The sequence below is a fragment of the Populus alba genome, chromosome 4 (assembly GCF_005239225.2).
Source record: "Populus alba chromosome 4, ASM523922v2, whole genome shotgun sequence".
Taxonomy (NCBI): domain Eukaryota; kingdom Viridiplantae; phylum Streptophyta; class Magnoliopsida; order Malpighiales; family Salicaceae; genus Populus; species Populus alba.
The window spans coordinates 15010414-15034930 of NC_133287.1; the positions used below are offsets into that span (position 1 = coordinate 15010414).

Here is a 24517-nt window from a genome sequence, read left to right on the forward strand (position 1 = left end):
TTTTATTTAAAAATATATAAAAATAATTTTTTTATTGTTAACATTAAAATATCAAAATTATATAAAAAAAAACACTAAAAAAATATTAAATTAATATTTTTTTAATTAAAATACACTTTAAAAAAAAAAAAAAAAAAGCTGTCACGTAATTTCAAAATGTTAGTGGGGGGAATGGTGGGAGGCTTTTTTGTTGACTGTTCCATAAAAATTGGAGGTCCAACCTATCATTTCATGTTTATCGCGACATTATTTTCAAAAATAGATGTTAGGACAGATCATGATGATTTATCCATCTAATCCCAATAGTAATTAGTGAATGATGTTTCAACAAATTAATCCATCAAACCTCTAGAACTCAAGTCTTGATAATCTTGCAAGAATAGGAAAAATTATCCAACAAAAGGTGTAGTCAACTATCCACGTAACGCCTAACTATAAAAAGGAAACGAAAAGTCAATGTTTCCAAGTTATCAGTCAATGCCATTACCATTTCTCTAAAAAACAGTGAGTTTTTTTAGGAAGCTGTGAAGAACAAATCCATTCCTAGCAAGTATTTTGAGGCTACCCTTTGTTTGTCCTAACTGGATTGTCGAGTGTGAGTCAAACAAACAGCCTTGGCTTCTTTTTTTGTTTGTACATTTGTATTTAATCTCCTTCAGCTTCTCTCCTTCCCTTCCATCACTTTATACATACAGCCTCTTCTTCCATTCCTCAATCCTGTTCCTCCAAGGTTGCTTGCTGAAAGTAGCTGGATTTTCACCGCCTTTGCGTCACTGAAGAATCAGAGGCCTGTTCTATGAGGTATGGTTTCTTTTTACCTGCTCAAATGCCAAATTCATGTTACTGGAATTTGAGTATTTCTTGATATGGCATCTCATGGCTGCATTGATAGACAATCTAAATACCGTATAAACTAACAGTTCATGTTTTGGCAGAGCAAACACGCTCTCTTTTTCTTAGCTATTATATTTGATAATTTTGCGCAGGAGAGTCAAGCTTCATCAGAAAATAGATATTAGAACAATATTAGGCACCATGCAGGAAAAACAAGACTATGCCAGCCAGATTACGACAGATGAGTTTTGTTCTTCCTATATGCTCCTATTCCTGGTCAGAATATGAAAAACCTTAAGGAAATTTACATAATCTGTTGAGGGAAACATCACTGCAAACCCCAGTTAACAATATATCTTCTTTAAAAAAAAAAAAAACACTTATAAGGGTGAATTCCTTACATTAAATTCAATAGAATTTTATAGATAAAGGAGCAAATTACCTTAGAATCTGACCCATCTTCTGCATTAGGTCCTGGGCCGGATAAAACAGGAACTCAATTTGAATTATGCTGGTCAAAATCATGGTTCTGAGACTGATAGGAAGCAATAGAAATTGGGAAGGGAGAGAGATTAACACTTGCCTGTAACCATTCAAGAGTCAAAAGAAAATAGGTAAGCCTAAAGCCAAGCCAGAACCCATAACAATGTGTCTCAAGACACTCAAACACACCATGCAAAAGGCATTGCTACTTGTTATTGGCAAATGTGATTGCCACGTCCAAAATATGGCTCCATGTCTATGGATTGTAACTCAAGCATGGTATATATAATTCCTATCTCACTGCAATGAAAGCCTACCTTCGTCTTTTAGTTAAAGTTTATACTTTTGACTGCTCTAAAATGGAAGGAGTTAGGCAAGCCAAGGTGCTGCCAAACATTTCATGGGCACTTTCACTAATATATATTTATGTACACGCTTTGATGTAATAGATGTCATTCTTTAGATGCATGAATTCTGCCTAACCGTATGCATGTTTGTTCCATAAATGAGAGGCTTCCAGCTCACAAATTTGAACCTTTTCAGGTCGTAGCCTAAATGAGTTGGGAGCAAACTTGTACATTGAGATAAGCATCAATGGAGAAGCTGCCAAGCCAGAGCACAGTCGGTGGTAAACCTATTACTACATTTGTGCAAACAGACACAAAGGCCTTTCGTGATGTTGTTCAGCGGTTAACAGGCTCATCAGAGGGTGATGCAGCAGAAGGAACAGCAACAAAGATTGCAGGCATAAAGAGATCAACACCTAAACTCCATGAAAGAAGGCAGAACCTAAGGCCCAAGCTAGAGATAGTGAAGCCCCCTCTTATCTTCAAACCTAGTACATCGCCAACAACATCGGGTAATCACAGTCTTCTTCCAAGTCCTGCAGGAACCCCTTCGTTCATGTTCTCCCCTTCCACCATTTTATCAAAACTGTCAATCCAAGAGCAGGGGAGCAGAGGAGAGTCAGCAAAATCTGACTTAAATAACGAGGAAGAAGAGAAAGCCATTAAAGAGAGGCGATTTTACCTGCATCCATCACCACGGTCTAAACCTGGTTACACTGAACCAGAGTTGCTCGCCTTGTTTCCTTTAACATCCCCCCAAGCAAGTGACAAACACTAATTTTGACAGTGCATATCCTCCCACTGGAATAACTTTTTTCCATGCAAAGTAAAGGACGTTGTGTTAACTGTTACCATAAACAGATGTTATTGTTTTTGAAAAAGCACCAAGTACTGTAATGGTATTGTTCTTATAATTCTCAAGAGATCATTTTTCATCACAAATAAGCATGCGCGGTGACTCATGCGAGTGCAGAAATGACGACTAAGGTTTCCATTTTTAATATAATGAATGAGAAAAAGTATAGGGGATTAGGTGCCATTGGAAGCCTTCATCATATCTTCTTGAAGCATGCATGGTTAACTTTTCAGGATATCGCTGTAGTCTGCCCATAGGTTATTTTTTGCTATACAATCAGTGTCCATTTTACTCTCATTTTCCTGACCTTTTTGTTGAATGTCATCTGTGGTCTAATTGCTGAAGGATTGCAACCATCTAACAAAAATGACAGAAGAAATCTGAACTCTTTGAAAAGTGTGTTTACAGGTAAATATTTCTAAACGAAAGGATTGACACACTGAAATCTAGACTATAACTAAAAAATTGTAGTGTAATAGTTGAATATATATATATATATATAACCGAAATTTCAACAAAGTTTTTTTATATTTTTTTTTTATACCAAGCTATTGACTCAATATTCTCAACCTGTAAACATCAATCAAAATAATCATCCCATCATCTGAACCTTTAAAACTCAACCATAATATCAAATTCTCATTTCCATATTCTATAAAACAATTATTTAAAGTCAATTAATCCATAGCATGCATTACATCATATATAAGTAATTAAGTTATATATTATAATTCTTAAACACAAAAGTGTATTACAACAAAATATTGGTTCTTCCAATAACATCAATTACTTAACAAAATTATCCATCCATACATCTACTTTTCAATTTGAGGGTACCTAAAAACATAATCATATTAAGCATGATTAAAATTATACATTACGATAAACAAATACTTAAGGACTACTTATTTATGTGCATTAATGTAATTCCAACATCATTAAATGAAATATCTTATCTTTAGTTATTCAATAATTTCATCAATTCTTAATATGATTTCCGAATAGAAATAAATTTATGAAAATAACAAGAATATCTCTAACAAATCCATATATTTAACTTTAATTTAAATCAATTAAATCCAACAATTATCCATTATACCGAGTATTTATCTCATCAACCAGGGAGTTAAATTCTCTTAACTTACCCATTCGTCAGGATACTATTTCCCTTAACTAGAAAATCATTATCTTCATGTACCCATTTATCTGGGCATTATTTCCATTAACCAAAAAATAATTTTTCAAATTCGCCTATTCAATAGGGTATTAAACTACCTCTTTATTTCATAGCTTTATACTAAAATTACTATCTAAGAAAATTCCTTATACAATAATTTCAAATAAGCTATTAAGTTACTTTAAAGTGTTGAACACCTACCTGGTGCTTGTGTGCGCGACGAGGTCCCTTGTAGATTAGATCCTACGGCCTCATCTGTACCAACACAATTTACCATTTCATTGCTCATTCATTTGAACTGGTAAAATTATAATACTAATTACATATTTTTTGATTAAATCCAACACCCTTACATAAGTTTAATTAAACTTTTAAATCAAAAGGGATAAAATCACCTTTTTAGTTTTTTTATTGATACAAGTCCCCGAATTCTCCGACGATTTACTCGATTTGTCTAAAACCACCCTCCTAAATTAATGAAGTCCAAATCAAAACTTTTTTCTCTTTTCTCTCTCTTTTTTTGTTATGTGTTATTGCCGAACTTCAATAAGGAAAGAAGGTGAGATTTTTTCTCCATTCTTACAAACATCATTATTCAATTAACTTATCAACATCAATTATCTACAATTTGATAAGATTTCTAAACAATTTTATTAAAACTCAATTGTCCCAATTTTCTTTTTCATAGCCGAAATTCATTTAAAAGAAGAAAGTGAGGATTTTTCTTCTCTCTTTGAAAAATCCTTACTTATTTCATCTATTAACATTTATAAACCTATATTTTCCCATAATTTCCAAACAATTGCATTAAAACCTTAGATCTTTCAAATCTTTCTCTTTGGCTGAAACCTCTAATAAAAAGGGGAAAGGGATTTTGTTTCTTCTATTTAAAATTAAACACTTACCCAATCATAATCCATGCTTTCTAATATGGTTCAATCATAATTTCCATTATTCTCATAATTAATATCATAAACCCATAATTTCACATAATCACAATAATTCAATTCCTTCATCAAAACATAAAATTTGAGAAATTAATCACTTGGAGCATGTTCTTTACTTTACTTTGATAAGGATTCAAGGAAAGAATGCAAAAAAAAAAAAATCAAGTTGTCTTGTCCTCCCTCTTCAAACCCTAGCTTGAATTTCTTCTTCCAAAATACTCATAACACTAAAATCACCCCTCTAAATTTGTTTAACTAAGTTAATCACTCCAATTATACACTTTTATTGATGAAATCAACAAGAATTCAAGTAGAAAAATCACACAAAACCTCTCCCTCTCTTTGTTTTAAACCGTCGGCCAAGAGAGAAAAATGAGGCATTTATAGTCTAATTTTTCTTGTATTTACACATTGGCTCTCATTACTTCTTCTTTCTATTTTTGTCCCACAATTCTCTTTTTTACTTAATTTACACCATAACACCTTCTCTTTTATTCTATTGTATCTCTTCACAATACCTGAAATCCTTTTATTTAATCTATCCAGTGTTTTATTTATTTTGTTCGGATTATAATTTATCGGGTTTTCACAGGTGCATTATTAGGAATTCTTTGCATACGAACACAAAACTATTGTTTAGAAAGCTAAAAACCAGGAGTTTATAAACAATATATCTTGCATAGTACTTTCTCTAGTCATATCTGACATGTTTGCTTATCTTTACTATTCAATTATATTCATGTGAGGTAAAGTTCCATTAAGCACGGCAATAATCACTTCAATTCAAGAACTTAAATAAGAACAAGTTACAAAGTTTAAGGCGCATCCGTTTTATCTGTTGGAGTTTCCCAGCAGTTGGGAGACAGTCATACTAGTCTTTCAAAATAACATATGAAACAATACCAGGTCACTAAAAGAAATTGTCCAATTAAGTTGTTAACGAATAACTTTCAGATGCTATCTACTAGAGGTTATGTAGAATTTTATGATGTCAAAAGTTCTATGGTTGGGACTTGCCTCTCCAGGAATATGGATACTTGAGGGCAGATGGATGTGAGTTAGAAAGGCATTGAACCTTGATGCTCAACTATATAGAAACTGTGTTGAACAGAAATCTGCCAAAAAAAAAAAATCCTCTTAAGTTGATCATAAACCAGGTGGCAAACAAATATTAAACAAAATGGTGACATGTTAGAGATAAATGAACAAGTGTAAATACAGCTATGAAAACCTCAGTCTCTTATAATTATGAAAATATCTAATCTCAATGCCCACAACTCACTAAGGTATGCCACCAAAACAGATGAAGCAAGCAGAAGGAATTGTTTGACACATTGAGGCCTTCCAAAGGACTGTGGAGTGACTCATTTTGATGAGTTTGTACAGATTAAGGCCAAACAAGGGGTCTAATGAAATCCACACTTTTACAATTTGTCATTTAGATGCAATAGATTTTATCCCGTATTTTGAAGTTTCTATAGAAGCAATAAGATAAAAACATTAATTTGAAGTTGGAAACATACCAAAACTGTAGCAGAAACTCATTCCATGATCCTGACACAGAAGTTCGGAAACATTGCATCCAATCGATTAACTTGAAGTGGATCATGTTTAACAACTGAATCAACATGAAGTAGAGAGATTGTGTCTACACATCAATGCAGCAGAACTATGCCTTAGAAAATTTATATCTGATTATAGTAACATCTTTTGGAAGGCAACTCCACTTGCTTTCACATCTAACATTCAGAAAGCTGTAAGTTTAACAGTTGATTTAATTGAAATGGCTCTTTGATTTGGTCATTTAAGGTACTTAATATTCTGTAAATATCAATTCTATGAGGATGAGAAGTATCTCCAGCCACAAAGACATTTTTTCTCCTCTCCACTTCAATCCAACTGCATCCTGCTGGCTTTTTAAGATCTCTTGTCCTCATCAGTTTCCTTATTTCCATGACTCCATCCCATCTAGCATCTGCTGCATACAGGTTTGACAAAACTACATAGTTACCAATATTCTCTGCTTCAATTTTAAATAAACGGTCCGCAACAAAACGACCCAATTCCACTTCATGATGGGTCCTGCAGGCACCTAACAGCGTCCCCCATATATTTGCATTAGCTTGAATGGGCATTCCAGTCACCATAGAAAATGCATCATCAATTCTACCTCCCCGAGCAAGAAGATCCACCACACAAGAATATTGTTCCATGGTTAGCTTCATTCCATAGACCTTCTCTATAGAATAAAAGATATTTAATCCTTCATCTACAAGGCCAGCATGACTGCATGCAGATAAAACAGTGGTGATGATAACATGATCTGGCTTTATACCCAATTCAATCATATGAAAGAAAGTCCCAAGAGCTTCCTTTCCCATTCCATGCATGGCATATCCTCTAATCATGGCAGTGAATATAATCAGATCCTTATTTGGAATTAATTGAAAAAGTTTAAAAGCATAGCCTATGCTGCCGCATTTTGCATATACATCTTGCAGAGCTCCATCCAAGTGGAGATCACCAAAACAAGACCTGATCGCATATCCGTGGCACTGCTTTATCAATTGCACAGAAGCCATTTCAGCACATGCTGGAAGGAGGCTCATGATAGTCACTGCATCAGGTTTTATTCCGTGAGCTTGTAGCTCATGGAAAAGACCAAGAGCTTGACTAGAACAATCATTTTCAGCATATAATCTAACCATTAGATTCCAAACGGAGAGATCTGAGGAAGGCATCCTGTTAAAAGTTATATACGCTTCATCAAGTAACCCGCAATTGATGTAACCTGAGATCATTGCTTTGAAAGTGACCAAATTCCTGTTCTCTGATAAACTCTGGAAAACTTTAGATGCGTACTCAATGTTACCACATTTAGCATATGCATCAAGTATTGCATTTCCAATGGTAGGTTCAACATCAAATTTTGATGCTAAAAGACCATGCCTAATTGAGTAGCTATGGGCCTCTTTAACCTTGTCTTCTTTCAAAACATTAACACAAAAGTGAACAACACTTAAGATTGTAACAGAATCAGGTGTAGTTCCTTCACTAAGCATCCACCGTAATAATTCCAGAAACCAGGTATTATACCCACTCTCAACAAGGGCATCAAGCATAGAATTCCATGATATCAGGTCCCTCCGAGAAATCATAAAAAATGTCTCGTATGCTCCTTCTATGTCATCACACTTGGCATAAAAAGTAACTAGAGCATTCCTGACAGATGTATCCTCACATAATAAAGGATGCCGAAGGACATAGCCATGAATCATTTTACCAACGTGCAAGTTTCTAGACTGTGCACAGGCAGGAATAATGCAGAGAAGGGTGACAGAATCTGGCTCAATCATGTCTAGAGTAAGTAATTCATGAAACAATTCCAAAGCTTTTGACCATTCACCATTTGATGCATATCCTGCAATAATAGCATTCCATGAAACCAAATCTCTCAATTCCATTCTTCGAAACAGCAATTCTGCTTCTTCTACCCGTCCAACTCTTAAATAGAAACTTACCAAAGCATTCCAGACAAAAACATCCGCTAAAAACTCGTTATGCCGGAGCACATAACCGTGAATCTCTTTCCCAAACCAGTAAGCAATATACTCGTCAAAAGATGCACAAACAGGCAGAATATTAGCTAAGGTAGTATAATTTGGCTTTATTTGACCTTTTAGCATCGAACTAAACAATCTAAATGCATCCTCCATCAAATTATTCTCTGCAAACCCTGAAATAATCGCATTCCATGAAACAACATCTTTTTCATCAATATTATCAAAAGCAGCATAAGCATCTTGGCATACTAGTCCACATTTTGCATACATCGACACCAATGCATTCCCAGCAAGTGTATGTGTATCCAATCCAGATTTAATAGCATAGCAATTCACACTCCTACCCATATACACATCCCCCAAGCGAGCACAAACAGGAAGAACAATAGCAGCAGTAACAGAACTAGGCTTCGGATAATTAGCACCATGCATTTCCCTGAATAACCTCAAAGTCTCAGCATCATAAACTCTGGACCCAGCATACCCAGATAAGAGAATGTTCCAAAAAATAGGATCACGATCATTACAACTACCAATTTCACCAAAAAGTTTCTTGCTTTCATCTAGAGCTCTACATTTGGCATACATATTAAGCAGGGCCTTAGACACAGCATGGCAAGAAAAATGACCTATTCTAACAATACTCCCATGAAGAGCTCTCCCCCATTTTATAGCTGAAAGTCCAGCGCAAGACTTGAGAATCGATGCAACAGCCTGATAATCTTGTCTAAAATCTCCATTACAGTCACTTATCATGGTATTCCATGCTTTTACATATGGCTCAACCATCTTACTAAACAGCACCACTCTAGTTTTTCTCGACAACCCGAGTTAAAAAAACAACTTTTTGTTGTTGTTTTCAGCTATAAATGAAAAAAAAAAATGAGACCTTTTTTCTTCACATGGAAATTTCAACAAATAGTTTGCATGCAAAAGATCAACCCTATAAAAGCATAAGAGCAAGATCCAATTGAGCTCAAACCCACCAATTCCTTGAAGATTCATGTTCCATTTTTTCAAAGAAGGCACCTACTTCATTGGTCAACTGAAATTGGGTCCGATCCTCCTTTGAAGAATTTTGAAACTTTCAATGGTAAGGACCACCATTATATTGGTCACTTCACTTTCTCAGGTATTGCCCAATGCAATTTTTAGTTTATTACATCAAGGAAATGGCTTTCCTGTCCTCCCGCATACGTTCTCCAATGAAGGGTAGTTTGGGAATTCCAAGTATAAACCGAAAGGCCCGAAATTACCTCGAACAAGAGCAACCCCACCCACTTTCCCTCTTTCCCTCTCAGTGGATTATTATTATCAATTAATTGGCAGGTCAATTATAATCAAATCAATCAGAGAAAAATAAATAAATTTAAATAGGGTTTCGGTCCCTGTATCTCCCTCCTTCTTCAAGAACACAGAAGACAAAGTTCTGAAGGTTTCTATGTCTCAAAGGTTCGATCTTTAATCTCTACAGTTTTTTTTTTTTTTTTTTAATTTAATTCAAATTTCAAATGGTTCGAGTATTTTTTTTTTTTTGGGTTTTATATGACGATTAACATTTTAATAGATTAAAGATTGAAACTTTGATTGTGGGCTATTTTTTTTTAAAAAAAGAAATTGATGTTTGGCTAATGAAATTGATGTGAATGGATGGGACAATCAAATGGTCTCTGACTTGGTGATTGAGGAGAATTTACTTATCGTTTTTTATGTTTGGATTAGTTGAATTGATGTGAATGGGAAACTTTGTTTATTGTGATTATGATGTAATCAAAGGGACATTAATTTGATAATTAATACTGTAAGAGATGAAGGAGAATTTATTTTTTCGTTGCGGAATATGTTGTTGTTGTTGTTGTTGTTCACTTTGATGTATGCATTAGTTAATTGATATGAATAAGAAATCAAAGTGTTTACGGTGATTTTTCAACTCCCTTTGATTCTTGTGCGGGTTTCTTTTTGATGTATTTAGGAAACCTTGCAAGTATTTTGCTCAAGGAGCATGCTGGCGAGGGGATCATTGTAAGTTTGTGCACGAAAGGAAAGAGCCTCAACCTCTGTCAAGAAATGTAATGATATTTTGTGTTTATTAGTTTTTTTATGATGATTTGTTTTGGTTGAGTCAGGATTTGATTAGTTCTCTTATTGTTTGTTGGTTTTATATTACTTATTTATCGATGCAGGTTTGTACTTTTTATCAAAAAGGAAATTGCACTTATGGAAGTCGATGCAAATATGAACATGTCAAAACTTCCTGGGTAGCTTCTGGTGGTGTTGCCGGGGCATCATCTTCATCGAGTCCTCATCAATCTGTAATCTTAAGTTCTGTTCCTGCAAGTGTTGGATCAAGTAGGGATGGCAAAAAAGAAGATCGTCCTCTCTGTTCATTTGATGTTGCTGGTGATTGCCCCCATGGAGATAAATGTTCTTTTGTTCATGGTGATTTGTGCCCTACTTGTGGAAAACATTCCTTGCATCCCTTCCAGGCAGATGAGAGAGAGGAGCATTTGAAGTCATGTGAGAAGAACCAAAAGTTTCTTGTGGCAGTGAAACGAAGTGAAGAAATTGAGTGCAGTGTATGCTTGGATCGTGTACTTTCAAAGCCCACAGCAGCTGAACGAAAGTTTGCAGTCCTACCTGAATGTAATCATCCATTCTGCATATCTTGTATCAGAAATTGGCGTAATGGTTCCCCAGCCTCTGGGATGGCATTGAGAGCCTGCCCAATATGTCGTAAAACATCACACTTTGTCATCCCAAGTCTTATTTGGTATTCCTCTAAAGAAGAAAAGCAAGAAATTATTGATACGTACAAGGCCAGGCTCAGGTGATCTTTTTGAAACTCTGTATATCTCTGCTTTTCTTGCAACCTGATTTGTTTGATCATCAATCTAATCTTGGATAGATTCAGAAATAATTTCAAACACATGCCTATTGTAGTTGGACACTTGTTAAGATATCCCTGTTCTACTTCTTGATGTAGTAGAAGAAGGAGATATAAAATTATCGGTTTAAGCATCGACAAGCAAGCTAGATACTGAATATGGACCTAAGAGAACTTGATATTCCTTAATTTGTGCTGTAGATTTCTGTTGTGAAATAACTGCAAACCTGCAATTATATTCATTTTTTATTTTCTGTTTTTGCAGGCAAATAGATTGCAAGCACTTCAACTTCGGGAATGGGAACTGCCCATTTGGCATCAATTGTTTTTACAAGGTAAGATTAGTCAATTTGAATATGCAATTTCAATTATATATTGCTTCTTTGTCTGTCGCACTGTTGGAGTATCATGTGAAGATTCTATTTTTTATCTCAAAATGTTTTTCACAGGCGCTCAATTTACCCACAGACATTTAGTGATAATTGAAGGCTACCAAAGCTATAAAGCTATGTTTTATTCTTAACTGCACTTACCTGGACCTTTTTTTGTCTGATCGTCTGAACATGTGTTGTTAGACAATAACTTCTCTACTCTTCACACCCCCATTGCCAATGTGCTAGCCTCATGCCTTCGCTGGCTGCCCTCTTTTGAAGCTGTAACTTTTTAAATTTGGGTGTATTGAATCTCTCTCTCTGGGACTTGAATGTCTCTTTTTCTGTCTGTAAATTTTCTCACATGCATGTATTTTTAGGATTGTTTTTTGGAGGCATAGTTGAATGTTGTGGCTCTTTTTCCACAAATGGTAAAAAAAGAAAAAAACAGATTTAAGAACCAGGAGATAAATCATTCTTTATCATTGGAAGAGTGCTTCCTTTATGTTCATTTATCATTAGCTTATTACTCCTCCTAATGAATATCTTGTTGTGTTGTGTTCTAGCACACTGTCATGCCGGGCTCATATACATGGAAACATCACAAGCCCCCTCCAAGGAGGCCACCACCTCGTCGCAGATCCAATGCAGGGCATGTGGATTCATCATTTGATTATTTTGGGCCAACAATGGAAGATTTACTAGACATGTTTGATGATGATTATCTTGATTATGATAATTACTGCGATCCCTTTCATGAAGAATATCAACTGGACATCTTTGATTATGAGGATTATTTCGATGAAGAACGGCTTTCTCCTTTTGACATGGCTTTATTACTTGCAGGGATGGATTGTGGAGGAGCAAGTGACATCTCTAGTGATGAGGATGATTTCTATTAATTTATATAGCTTTTTATCCTTCGTTGCAAACAGTTTGAAAATGACATCACAAGTCATTTTGCTTTCTGGGATTTAGTATCCTTCTCCTCATAAGCAAAGCATCTTTTAGAAGATGAAGTTCGTGGTCTGTTAACTATATAAGGTTGTGTTGCAGGGGTTGTGTCAAGAACTGTATGTTCTGATTGCATTGTAGTAGTACGGCTGCCAGGATTTTGATTGCCTCTATTTATATGTCACGGCAACATATTGGATAAAGATAGTAGGAATTTGCAATGTCATCGGTTTTTATTTTTGTTCTTATCAACACTGGTATTATAATTTTAGGAGGTTCAATTTTCATGAAAAGTGTGTTTATTTTTCGCATTTTGATCATCATTCCACAAGAACATTTTTAAAAAAAAAAAGCTTATGTACAAGAAACCAGGATGAGGAGATTCTGACATGTTGAGTGAAAGGAAAACAGGCTGTGTTTTAAATTTAAATGTGATTATTTTTAGTTTGGTTTAATTTATATTAAAAAATAAAATTAAAATCAGTTTAAATTAATTGGTTTTTACTGGTTTTGGTGTAGTTTAATTTTTTAGGATAAAAATCAGTTCAAATTAGTTTGACTTAGTTTTTTTAGTTTAGTTTTTTTTTTTTCAATTTAATTTTGGTTTGATTTTTTTAAAATTTTAATTAGTTTAATTAGGTTATTTTTATGGTTTGGCTTTTTTATTATTATTTTTTTAATTTTCTTAATTTAATCTTACTCCTACTTTGATTCTTGAATATAACCCTCAGACAGGCCATTTGTTTTTCTGGAACAAAAATACACTCTCTTCTCCTTTTAGGTTATACTTGTAGACGTGACAACAGAAATTATAGCTTAGTCCCTATGAGCTAAAACCCTAATAAATTAGCCCTCATGATCAATCTTAAGCTAATTCTTTACTTATTATTAATGGATCGATTCCTTGTTAAAAAGAAATTATCGAACATTAGCCTTTTTCATCTTCATTGATCAATTTAGATCTTGTTCATATCGTATGATTTCTTCTTTTCTTTACTCGATTTTTTTTTCCTATCAATATATTGGTTTATCCTTCTCTTAACAATATAATAAGGAATTATAATGTGAAAGAGATTAAAGCTCTTTGACATTATCTTTAATTGAACCTATTATATATTAGGGTTTTGAAAACAGCTTTATTTTTCACTGTTTTTTAAAGTAGTTTTATATGAAAAATATTAAATTTATAATTTTTAGGTAGTGATTTTTATGTGTTGAAATAAAAAATAATAAAATTATAAAGAATATCATTTAAATATATTTTTAATTAAAAAACACTTTTAGAAAAACACAAAAAAAAGGTGACGGTTCACCACGAACCAATGGAAGGACAAAACTATAATTTAATGTGAAGACATAAGGATTGAAATATAGAGTTTGTTGAACTAGAGGGACTAGATTATTAATTTTTTTAAAAAAAGCACCATGATCTAAGTAACAACTAGCGACAAGAGACCCACTTGATTAAAAAGAGATTCTTAAAATATCTCTAGCACAACACAACTCCTTCTCCTAGTCATCCTCTACAATATAAAAATAAAAATATATCCATTAACTGTTCCCAACTTCGAATCCATCACCTCTCTTCTCTCTCATTCTCTGAAGCGAGAGTAACGAACGAATCTGCATCCATTGCTGTAAGAGAGGAAGGATAAGATGGCGCCACCTGCAGTACCAGGAGGAGGTGCTGTTGCTGCTGGAGGAGGGCAACAGGGACAGGGACAGCAACGACAGCAGCAAGGAGGGATGGGGCAAACAATAACAGGGATAATAAGGATGGCTGTTTTTTGGTACTTCATATCTAAATTCATCTCTCCCAAAAAAGCCCCCACGGACCCCTCCATCCTCATCTCCAATCTCTTCCAAAAAGGAGATTCTTTGGTATGTTTTAAGGGTTTTTTTTATTATTGCTGTTTTGCGATCTGACTTTTCTTTTTTTACTCTGATTTTTCTCTTTTTTTGAAAAAGTTTTGATCTTTGTTGCTGGGTTGATCATGGATTGGTGTTTTTTGCTACTGGTGTTATTGGGTTGTTGTTAAATTTGTAAAGACAGATCAAACTTTAGAGATCACCACCTGAGGAAGTTGTTTTGAACATGCTATTTATATTTTTAAGCATGTGTATTATGAGAAGACTGATTCTGTTTGAGAATTCGTGAGTAAGGTCACAGTTTTGGAATTTTATGCATCATGACCTTGTGACGTGGAATTTACCTTTACATGGTCATCACTGACAGTGTAAGCTATGAAGTAGGATTTAGAAGCATTTGCAAGCCGGTGCCTCGTAATGGTTCGAAGTGGTAGTGACTACTGCTAGCGTGCAGTCCTGTGTGCTCGGGTTCTCACAGTTTTATTTGCAAAATTCTATCATGTAGTCATATATGATGAGTTGATTTGGTGAATAGATACTGCTGAATAAGGGGCATAGGCATACCTAGAATTAGGTAGGAATGAAAAAGAGAGGGCCCCGGCCAGTAGAATGAGAAAAGCCTCCGAGTGAGTCCATTTAAAAGGTGAGGAGTTATACTTTTCAATGGCAAGCAGAAGCGGCCACACCACACTCAATTGAACTCAAGTGTTTATGCCTATATAGTGGCATAAAAGGGAGGGACGTACTTACTCTATAGACAATTCTACTAGAGAGCAAGAAGCTATCAAGCAGTTAGAAGGCTTCTTGGACCACCTGCCCTGCTGACCTACTTCCAATTTGAAGAATTGAATCTCGGATCAAAGGAGATTAGGTTATGTCAAGTAGCGTTGAAGAGGTAGCTAGATTAAAATGCTACTTCAGGATCTTAGGAGTCAGAAAGTGTAGCGCTAGAGCCGTATGACTGTTCCTGACACAAAACAGGAGGTCAATCTTTTCCCGTCGAGGCAGTCCTCTATTTTCAGTGATGTATGACAAAAGGTCTTGAATATCTAAGTTCTAGTTTTTCAGCATGCTGTTTTTCAATATAATGAAAGACTGGTTCTTTAGCCTGGTTCAGTTAACCACATTTGGTTTTCTTTTGGAACGTTTTAATTGGGGCCTGGATTTTCAACTTGGGAACCTTATGCTTGTTTTCCTTGTATTCTTTTAAATTTTGGATTCTATGTTAACACCTGGTCATTAGTCCCTGCTATAAGCGGTGAAGTGGGAGATAGGAGTGTTTGCTAGCCGAGTTTCCTTCCAACGCTTTAAGCATGATACTGATTACAAAGATAATAAAAATTGTGTAGTGAATCAGCAGTCTAGTACTTCTTATACAAGGATAACGTGTAATTGGCTATGGTATGTTGCTGGAAAGCAGCAAATTATTCACATTTAAAATATGTAAGAAATTCATCTGAATGTTGTAATTTTGGTAAAATCAACCCAAGAAGGCTTCTAACTTTTCATCTTCTTACAGACATCAGAAAAGACATGGATATATGTAGCTAATGATTTAGAATGAAGCATCACAAGATAAAATATAATAAAGATTCACATGTTTAAAAATATTGGATTTAATAACTCTTTTGAATTGCCTTTTTCCTTGTCATATATATTTTAATGATGCTGACAATTTCCTTTTGCTTGTGATCTTTTTTGTTAGCAGTTTTATTCTAATTGAACTTCATCTGCTTTCAGGATATGTGGTTCTATCTCTCTGAGCAGGAAAGGTTTAATGACTTCAATAATGAAGGTGCGCTTATTTGGCATGAAACAAATATACCTTATGCCATTTGGGGACCAGAGAGCACAAGGTCTCTTTCTTTGAAATACTATCCATCTGAGGTACCACAGGCTGCAAGCACACAATCCAACTTCTTATGTCCTATTTTCAAGCAAAATTCATTACGATTATATTCTGAAAGACAGTATTAAGTCAGTTATATTCCTTTTCCCCTATAAACTACCAATAAACATGAAGGCATTTTTCTCTCCCAGGCATTGAAGCACAATGGCACTCTTTATGCACATGCTTTCTTTGCACGTTCTGGATATCCACCAGACCCAAGTGATCCTGAGTACCAGCCTCTTGCTGCTTTTGGAAGGACACACCGTAAGATTTTGTCCATGCACATCAGATTTATCTTTCTTTTCATTATTTGATGACATCTTGGTTGATACAAATCCTGATGTTAGTATCTCTTCCTTTTCAACAATTCCAGCTGTTGTTGCATATTTGCCCAAGTCAAAAACAGATAAAAGGAAGAGCCTGTTGGGTGATTCCAAAGACTCCGAGGGTGAAGTGGTTTCTCAGGTCTCTTCTTGGCTATTTGTCATTTGTAAAGTTACTTGAAGATGAATTTTTCATTGATGAGTTCTATCAAAAGAATTTCAATATTTCTTATTGTTAATGTTATTTGATATGCATGAATATGATAACTGTTTTAGCAATCTTACCTGCTGAATCCTTTGAAAAACCAAGTCTTGTCCTAGATTTGGGGGGCACCATTGTTTTCCGTTCAGACTTCAATCCTGAATGGTTCTCAGAATTTTGGTATCTTAGCATTCAGAAACTTGCTGTTTCCATCATTTGCCTTTCTTCTTTGTGACACTTTTTCTCATTGTATTGTCCTGCATTTACAGTCTTAATACAAATTTATGTTAATTGCTTCAGGTGGTTGATGATAGTCAAGCTGATTCTAAAGATGATGGCCCTGTAGAATGGATTTCATATTGGAAACCTAATGTTACAATTAATCTGGTTGATGATTTCACAAAGTATGTTTCCTCTCATTGTCAAGGTTCTATAAGATTTTGCTTCTATCAGCAAAAACAAATAAGTTGAAAATAGGAACTTACTGATCATCTCATCTGATATGGTTTGGAGGACTAAAATGCAGATGGGGATTTTCTTTTACTTTTTTTCATTTTAGTTATAATCCTTTTATCATTGAGAATATAAAAGCCTGTATATGCTAATACATGCATTTCTTTTTCTAATGATGGTTATGCTCTGCTTTGCTGGTAATTATGCTAATTTTTTGTCCCTTTTTTTCCTGTGCAGATACCCCCATAATGCTGTACCGCCAAATATTGCTCCTTGTATCCTTACATTCTTGTATTTCTTCAAGTATAAATTTATTTATATGATTTCTTTTTCCATTTCCTAGAGATTTTGAAAGAAGTTTGTTGGGTACCATTCTGAAATGGTTCAAACACCTAACCTGGCAAAGTTGAGCCCCCTCCATTGTCAATTCTACACCTAGAAACTTTTCCCACTAGGAGCTGTAGAGAAATTTACCAACAGGAGGAATAAAAGCGACAATTTTCTAATGTCAATGGACAGCCACATTGCTGTCATTGTGGCAAGTGTTTAATTTGACTGCGATACAATTAATTATATCTCTATGTTTACATGCAAACATAAATGAGTCGTTATACAATTACACACTATCTAGTGCACTGGCACTTTACTGTAGATGACATAGATGTATAAGAATACCAAAGAGGTAGGCTTGCAAAAAATTTAGTGATGTGCTTCTTATGTGGCTCTGAAGCTTGCTACAGTATGTGTCAAAATAGAAATTATCAAGTTGTCATTTTGGCTTTGAGTTCTTGACTTCAGATTTGCAGACTTGAATGTTGAGCCTACTTCAGGGAATTACTTCCCCACCATATTCTTCAATGAATTCTGGCTGCTGCGAGATAAATTGATCGCACTTAATGAGACAGTGACAGAATTGACACTTAATTTGGAGGTGGGTCCAATAAGCATGACAAAATGGCAGCTATTCATGCAGATTGATCAGTCATTCCAGGTTCATCGTAGTTATGGAAGCATGCTTGAAGGCGAGGCTGATGAACTGAAGGTACCACTTATCTATATTCAAATCATAGTATGAAATTGGGTGGCTGGAGAGTCTAGATTTAGTTGTGAATGTGATACATAACTTAAACCTTTTAATTCAAAGTCCACTTAGTTACATATACTCTCACTTTCATTTTCACTTCAAATTGTCTTAGATTAGAGACATTAACTTGGAGTTGCTGAATTGTGAAATAACTCCATTGTTTAGTTCAAGTTGGTTTCTAACTAGTGGACTTGGATACCTGAGCCATGATAATACATAAATTACTTTATAATCTTTTCTTAGATGGATAAAAGCATAATTAATTGCTCCCTGAAGCTATACCCTAGGTTCAGAAGCTAACTTCTTCTGCTGATTGTTTCCTTGCTACTCTTTAAAGCCAAATGAAAGTTAGGAATTATCTGTGTTTTCTTGTTTTCCATGTACTGATTAGTTGATAATCTTTTCAGAGGGTGTTCTTGGAAGGAAATCCTTACCTCCTGGTGATTACCATGGTTGTTTCAATGCTTCATTCAGTGTTTGACTTCTTGGCGTTCAAGAATGGTGAATTATGTCCTACTACAATAAGATTCCTATTTAACTTTAGGATTTGTTGTCTCTGCTGATGCTTTTTGTAGGATGTATATGGAGCTTAACTTCTCCTTTTTTTTTTCTCTGCAGATATCCAATTTTGGAACAAAAATAAGTCTATGGAAGGGCTGTCTGCAAAGTCTGTTGTTGTGAGCTTTATTTCTCAGCTCATTGTCTTTCTTTATCTGCTTGACAATGACACTTCATGGATGATTCTCGCAAGTTCTGGAGTTGGCTGCTGCATTGAGTTTTGGAAGATAGGGAAAGCCATGCACATAGAGGTATCATTCCTGCTCATATTTACTGAGATTTGTTAGTCCTTCTGTGTGGATGTAACTCCACACAGCTGGCAAAGATTTAATGTCGTTGCTATTTTTTTGTAGACAAAAAAAATAGTAGGTTTTCACACGTAAATATATTTTTACACTGTGGCTTATTAATGTTGCATTTGTTACATCTCTCGTTATGACATCTATATCCTTCATTCACAGCATTAACATTAGTGCATACGTTTTTGCTTCTATCTTTATCTGCTCGCATGTCCCTGTAGCACACTATGAGCAAATTCTCTTTACTCGTCTTCTGATTTTTGAATTCTGCATGTTTTACATTTGCTGATATTGCATCCATTCCTTCAGCTAGTTGTATAAATGTTTGCTAATATTATTTTCATGAATTGTTCTCTTGTCTCCAGATCGATAGAAGTGGAAGAATACCTATGTTAAGGTTCCGAGATCGCGAGTCATATGCAGGGAATAAGACAAAGGAATATGATGACCTTGCAATGAAGTATTTGTCCTATGTGCTGTTCCTCCTTGTTGCATGCTCTTCTGTTTACTCACTAATGTATGAGCGCCACAAGAGCTGGTATTCATGGATTCTCTCTTCACTCACAAGCTGTGTTTACATGTTTGGTAAGCCACCGTTTCCTTCCATCCCTTCACTTATTCTGTATTTTTTCTTAAAACCTTCTCAACAAATTGAGAGTTTTTGTTATATGGAGCAGAAATTTGAATTATGTTTTTTTCTATAATTAATTTGTTATTACAGGTTTCATCATGATGTGCCCTCAGTTGTTTATAAATTACAAGCTGCAGTCTGTGGCACATCTTCCATGGAGGCAGATGACATACAAGTTCCTTAACACCATCATTGACGATCTCTTTGCATTTGTCATCAAAATGCCAACATTGCATCGGCTTTCTGTCTTCCGTGATGGTGAGATATAGTCAACATTCCATGGTCATGACAGTCATATGTAAGATGGTCCAATTGTGCACTGCTGACAATATTAGTTTTGTTTACGTTGCAGATCTTATATTTCTGATATACATATACCAGAGGTGGGTTTATCCGGTGGACAAATCACGTGTTAATGAATTTGGTTTTGGTGGTGAAGATGATCAGGCATCGGCTGGTGAAGTAACTGCTGCAAATGAGGAAGAGAAGAAAACTAACTGAACTGTTGTCAAATCCTTCGAAACTATAGCACATAGCTAAAGTTCAGATAGGATGTTTTGAACCTTTGTTTTCATTTCATTAATTATCATATAATGTTTATCCAGAGATTTTGTTCGTATTTGATTGCAAAAGTGATTTTGAGACCCCTTCCTGGGTTATGTTCTGCCGGTTCCCACATATTGCTCTGTGTTCGTAGATTTGGAGTTACCTGCAACAAATGAACCTTCAGACAGGTAAATTACTGCACGGTTGGCTAATGCATGAAAGAAGAAATAGCCTGCTGACCACATAAAACGAAATATGCAACCATCCATTGCCGCAAAAAAACCCCATAAAAAGAGTCTTCCAGTAACTGATGAAAAGCACCCCACATCCTCTCTTTTTTGGCACGTATTTCCTATCCCTGGGTGATAAAACAGTCTATTCTTTGCAAGTTGTGTATTCACAAGAGAGAAACATGAAAATGCCTCAAAAGTTTCTCGGTGCTTTGTGATTAAGAGTTCACACCACTGCTCTATTTCTATAGCCGTTTCTTCCAAGTCTCACCTTGGAACTTCAGGCATTGCTAGTGCCATCTGACTGGTTTCGAGTGTACTTCTTCACAAGGCTGGCTCGTCGAGCAACAAGCTCTCTATTTCAAGCTTCCTGCGCTTCATTGCAGTCAGCTTCTCAGCATGTTCTTCAATCAAGGCATCCCTCTCACCCAAATGCATAGCAATGTTGTAGTGTATAGGTTTTATTAGAAGTCCATAACATGCACGCAGCAGCATCAAGTAGCCAACATCAGTTTTCAGGTGTACAATCATTTCTATGATAGGCAAAATTATATCCAGTTAATAGCAGTACCTCTTCCTTGTTCTGTTCATGATGCATTTGGGTTCTCAGCCTCACAATACGGTTTTCTTCCTCTGTCTTCCGCAGCTTCTCATTCACTATCCCAGAAAATTCTTCAAGTTGTTCTTCGACAACCTTGTTCTTCAAGTATAAGAGTTGCTGGTTGTCCTCAGCCATTTGCCTGATTTGGTTCACAACCATCAATCCTTTCCATTTTCCGAACACTTCACCAGCAGAAGATGTATTCATCTCCGTCTCACCATGGTATTATCATTGGAAGGCAAGTTATTAAACTTCTATCCCTCCCCACTCCACAGCACCCTCTATCAGTAACACCAAACCCTGCAATTTTATTTTATTTTGTTGAAATACATAGATTGTAGTGTATAGCATTAATATGTAATTAATAACGCGGTGTATATATTTTTATTAAAATACATTTAACTAATAAAAATTAAGTTAATGTTCTTTGATGTATAATATACTTACATAAACATTGAAGGTCCTTACCATAAGATTCAGGATTTTTTATTATTTGAGTGAATGCTCCAAAAGCATTGCCATACACAAAAATTGTGTTGGTTGGATTATTCTAGCCCTGGCCCAACCCCTAATAGCATTCTTTTGCTTGACTTCAACAAGAAATGAATAAATTATCATACCAATATTTGTGAAATGTTGTTGCTTGTGAGAAGATGAGCCAAGTTTTTGGGGCTGTAAGCCTGCAAGTGTATATAACTGGTAGAGTGTATAAGAGGCGAGAGGTAATTATTGATATAGTCATCGCTACCATGGCTGGTGACTTTGCCAAGAACTGCTTCAATTGCTTGCCATACATTATCCTCTTCGATTGGCTCAAGGCACTCTCCAGATTTTGCACATGTTGGCTTAAGGTATACCTATCTCCTTGTACCATTTTAGGAAGGCAAGACTTTATAAGATTAGTTAGGTAAATATTAATTACCAGAGGTTTTTGCATGACTCATCAAGAATCCCTTCTGCTGCTGAAACACAATTTACTTCCCTCAGAACGCTTTCTGCTGTTGAGAAAGTGACTGCGGGGGCCGGAAGAGGAGGCAGGCCAAGCAACTCCCCTGCAAAATCTACGAGAGAAGAAGCAATATTTCACGTGCATGGCAGCGTATAGGGCAATATCAAAGTGTACATGGTGTTAGAGACGTTAGATGTCTAGAGTTTATGACGTGTTAGGTCTCTAGTTTGAATCTGTCAATAACTCCTAGTGTTTAGGAGCTCATTTTGTTTTTCAAGTTAGTGTTCAACTGCTTCCTAGTTGTTTACCACCATCTTAGGGTTGTTAAAGACATGGGCTGCTATTTTGCTATTCAATTATTTGTAATGGCTTTACAGGTCAATTCACTTTCATTCGATCTACAACAGATAAACTTCAGAGAACTTTAAAGCTCTTTGATTTAGAGTCTATTAATTTGTTCTAACAATTTGATATCAAAGCTCCTAATCGGGCTTGATTGTGAGTATTAGAGAGAGGAGACAAACAAGAAAGTGAAAGAGTAAGACATGGTTGCCAAAGGAAGTTTTGTTCAACGAGTCATTTCCAAGTTTGATGGTCATTATAATCATTGGATAATGTTAATGGAAAATTTCCTTCGTTTGAAGGAATTTTAGAGTCTTGTTAAAAAAAAAGAAATATAATACCAGAAGCTGATGACTCGTGGCTAATAGTCGCTTAGAGAAAAACGATGGAGGATTAGATTCTAAAAAACTTAAAAATCAAGAACTATCTATTTCAAGTCATCGATCTAAACATTTTAGAAACAATCCTCGTCAAAGAAACAACGAGACATTTTATTGAAATACATAGATTGTAAGTGTTTAGCATTAATATGTAATTAATAAAGCGGTGTATATATTTTTATAAAAAAAAACATTTAACTTATAAAATATATTTTTACAAATTTAAACATTCTTGTTTCTCTTTTCAGGATGCATCTGAGTTAATGTATAAGAGATTATCATCCATCCACCACGTACCTAATTTCTTTTGTAGAAAAAGTTAGAAACGGTTTTGCTTTTGAGCATGAACCACGTTCTTATTATCTTTTAATTTGATTTGTTTTTCCTTTACAAGCTAGTTAGCTAGATGTTTTTATGCTCTATTACGTCATGTTGTTTATTTTCCCAAACAATTACAATGACATCATAATTATTAAATTCGTTAAAAAAAAATAAAGTAAAAATTAAGAAGAGTTAACTCAATTTGAACATCATTTTCTAATTAAAAAAAACTTTTTAATTATCTTTAATTAAATTAACTCGAGTTTTTAATATAATTATACAGTGTTAGATCAATTTTTTCATTAAGTTTTTTTGTGAAGATTTTTGCATTTTAAAGCATTTTTTAAAAAAAATTAAAATTTATTTTTTTTACTTCAAATTAATATTTTTTTTAGTATTTTCAAATCATTTTAACATGCTGATATTAAAAATAAATTTTTTAAAAAAATAAAAAAAATATTATTTTAATACATTGTTAAATAAAAAATATTTTAAAAAATAACCGTAAACAAGCCTGGCCAAACCAGTATAAGTTTTTCTGTAACACACTGATAAATTTTATACAAATAAAATTGTTGTTTGATGATCATCTTATATTGATTTTATTAAAGTGTTATCATTGTTCAATTAAGATTCCCCAAGCACGGTCACTTGGATGGAGAATTGAAATCCAATTTTTTAACATTGATTACAAAAATTATTCAGATATTTTATGTCAACAAATTTTTTTAAAATGATATAATCAATACCGGCTAATATTTTGTTTTATTAAGTAATAAATAAATTTTCAATTTATTTTACATGTAAATAATCAGGTATCTTTCCAATATTCTTTTTAAAATCAACATATTAACATCTTAAAAAATAAACTTAGCAATACTGCCACGTGTATATATATATTAACATTGAAAATAATATTCTATTTTATTGATTATCTCATCAATGAAATTGTCATTATTAATATAATCTGTTTTTTTTAATAATAAAAAGTTTATTTGAATTAATTTATAAATTAATTGAGATTAAGGAGATGTTTAAGAGTATAGTGACTTTTATTTTTCAAAGTATTTTCACTCAAAAATATATAAAATATATATTTTTTATTTTTTTAAAAATTATTTTTAACATTAATAAATCAAAACGATTTTAAAACATAAAAAAATTAATTTAAAATAAAAAATAAAAATAATTTTAAAAATTTTTATTTTTTTATATTTTAAAAATATTTTTAAAGAATTTAAATATTCTTACTTTTTTTCATTTTAAAAAGTTTTCAAATCATTATTTTAATATATTAATATTAAAATTAACTTTTTAAAAATAAAAAAAATATATTATTTTAATATATTTTTAATAAAATAATACTTTAAAAAATAATCGCCGCCAAACTTTCAAACCCCACTAAGGCTATGTTTGTTTCTT

The 24517-nt window shown here is 34.2% G+C and overlaps 4 protein-coding genes across 10 annotated transcripts; 3 read left to right on the top strand and 1 right to left on the bottom strand.

Moving 5' to 3' along the window:
• Window positions 1-332: 332 nt before the first annotated feature.
• LOC118050763 (putative pentatricopeptide repeat-containing protein At5g08490) lies at window positions 333-9329 on the bottom strand. Of its 7 annotated transcripts, none has more exons than XM_035061210.2 (7): window positions 6168-9329; window positions 5662-5759; window positions 3899-3952; window positions 2347-2509; window positions 2081-2250; window positions 1277-1417; window positions 333-818 (listed from the first exon to the last, which is right to left on the bottom strand). In XM_035061210.2, exon 1 carries the CDS (start codon window positions 8994-8996, stop codon window positions 6384-6386), a length of 2613 nt encoding a protein of 870 aa, XP_034917101.1. In that variant the 5' UTR covers window positions 8997-9329; the 3' UTR covers window positions 333-818; window positions 1277-1417; window positions 2081-2250; window positions 2347-2509; window positions 3899-3952; window positions 5662-5759; window positions 6168-6383. The 7 variants fall into 7 exon arrangements, with proteins under 7 accessions (XP_034917101.1, XP_034917104.1, XP_034917103.1 ...); XM_035061213.2 differs by having other exon boundaries at window positions 1896-2250; XM_035061212.2 differs by having other exon boundaries at window positions 1853-2250.
• LOC118050765 (VQ motif-containing protein 31) lies at window positions 1912-2585 on the top strand. The gene has a single exon (XM_035061217.2). The coding sequence runs from the start codon at window positions 1912-1914 to the stop codon at window positions 2440-2442; it is 531 nt and encodes a 176-aa protein (XP_034917108.1). The 3' UTR covers window positions 2443-2585.
• A 163-nt stretch (window positions 9330-9492) lies between the features above and the next one.
• Window positions 9493-12668, top strand: LOC118050764 (E3 ubiquitin-protein ligase makorin). Its single transcript, XM_035061215.2, has 5 exons — window positions 9493-9659; window positions 10180-10276; window positions 10391-11034; window positions 11357-11426; window positions 12029-12668. Exons 1-5 carry the CDS (start codon window positions 9649-9651, stop codon window positions 12362-12364), a joined length of 1158 nt encoding a protein of 385 aa, XP_034917106.1. The 5' UTR covers window positions 9493-9648; the 3' UTR covers window positions 12365-12668.
• A 1254-nt stretch (window positions 12669-13922) lies between these two features.
• LOC118050766 (uncharacterized) lies at window positions 13923-20373 on the top strand. The gene is made up of 12 exons (XM_035061218.2): window positions 13923-14297; window positions 16026-16172; window positions 16326-16440; window positions 16550-16641; window positions 17002-17105; window positions 17392-17429; window positions 17961-18196; window positions 18646-18739; window positions 18857-19047; window positions 19461-19680; window positions 19817-19984; window positions 20079-20373. The coding sequence occupies exons 1-12, from the start codon at window positions 14073-14075 to the stop codon at window positions 20225-20227; spliced, it is 1779 nt and encodes a 592-aa protein (XP_034917109.1). The 5' UTR covers window positions 13923-14072; the 3' UTR covers window positions 20228-20373.
• Window positions 20374-24517: the final 4144 nt, after the last annotated feature.

Coding starts and splice junctions, on each gene's coding strand:
- LOC118050765 (XM_035061217.2), top strand. CDS start 1,912: ATGGAGAAGCTGCCAAGCCAGAGCACAGTCGGTGGTAAACCTATTACT.
- LOC118050766 (XM_035061218.2), top strand. CDS start 14,073: ATGGCGCCACCTGCAGTACCAGGAGGAGGTGCTGTTGCTGCTGGAGGA. Junction 16,441..16,549: donor TGCTTTTGGAAGGACACACC/GTAAGATTTTGT, acceptor CAACAATTCCAG/CTGTTGTTGCATATTTGCCC. Junction 18,197..18,645: donor GCGAGGCTGATGAACTGAAG/GTACCACTTATC, acceptor TAATCTTTTCAG/AGGGTGTTCTTGGAAGGAAA.
- LOC118050764 (XM_035061215.2), top strand. Junction 10,277..10,390: donor CTCAACCTCTGTCAAGAAAT/GTAATGATATTT, acceptor TTATCGATGCAG/GTTTGTACTTTTTATCAAAA. Junction 11,035..11,356: donor ACGTACAAGGCCAGGCTCAG/GTGATCTTTTTG, acceptor CTGTTTTTGCAG/GCAAATAGATTGCAAGCACT.
- LOC118050763 (XM_073408603.1), bottom strand. CDS start 8,996: ATGGTTGAGCCATATGTAAAAGCATGGAATACCATGATAAGTGACTGT.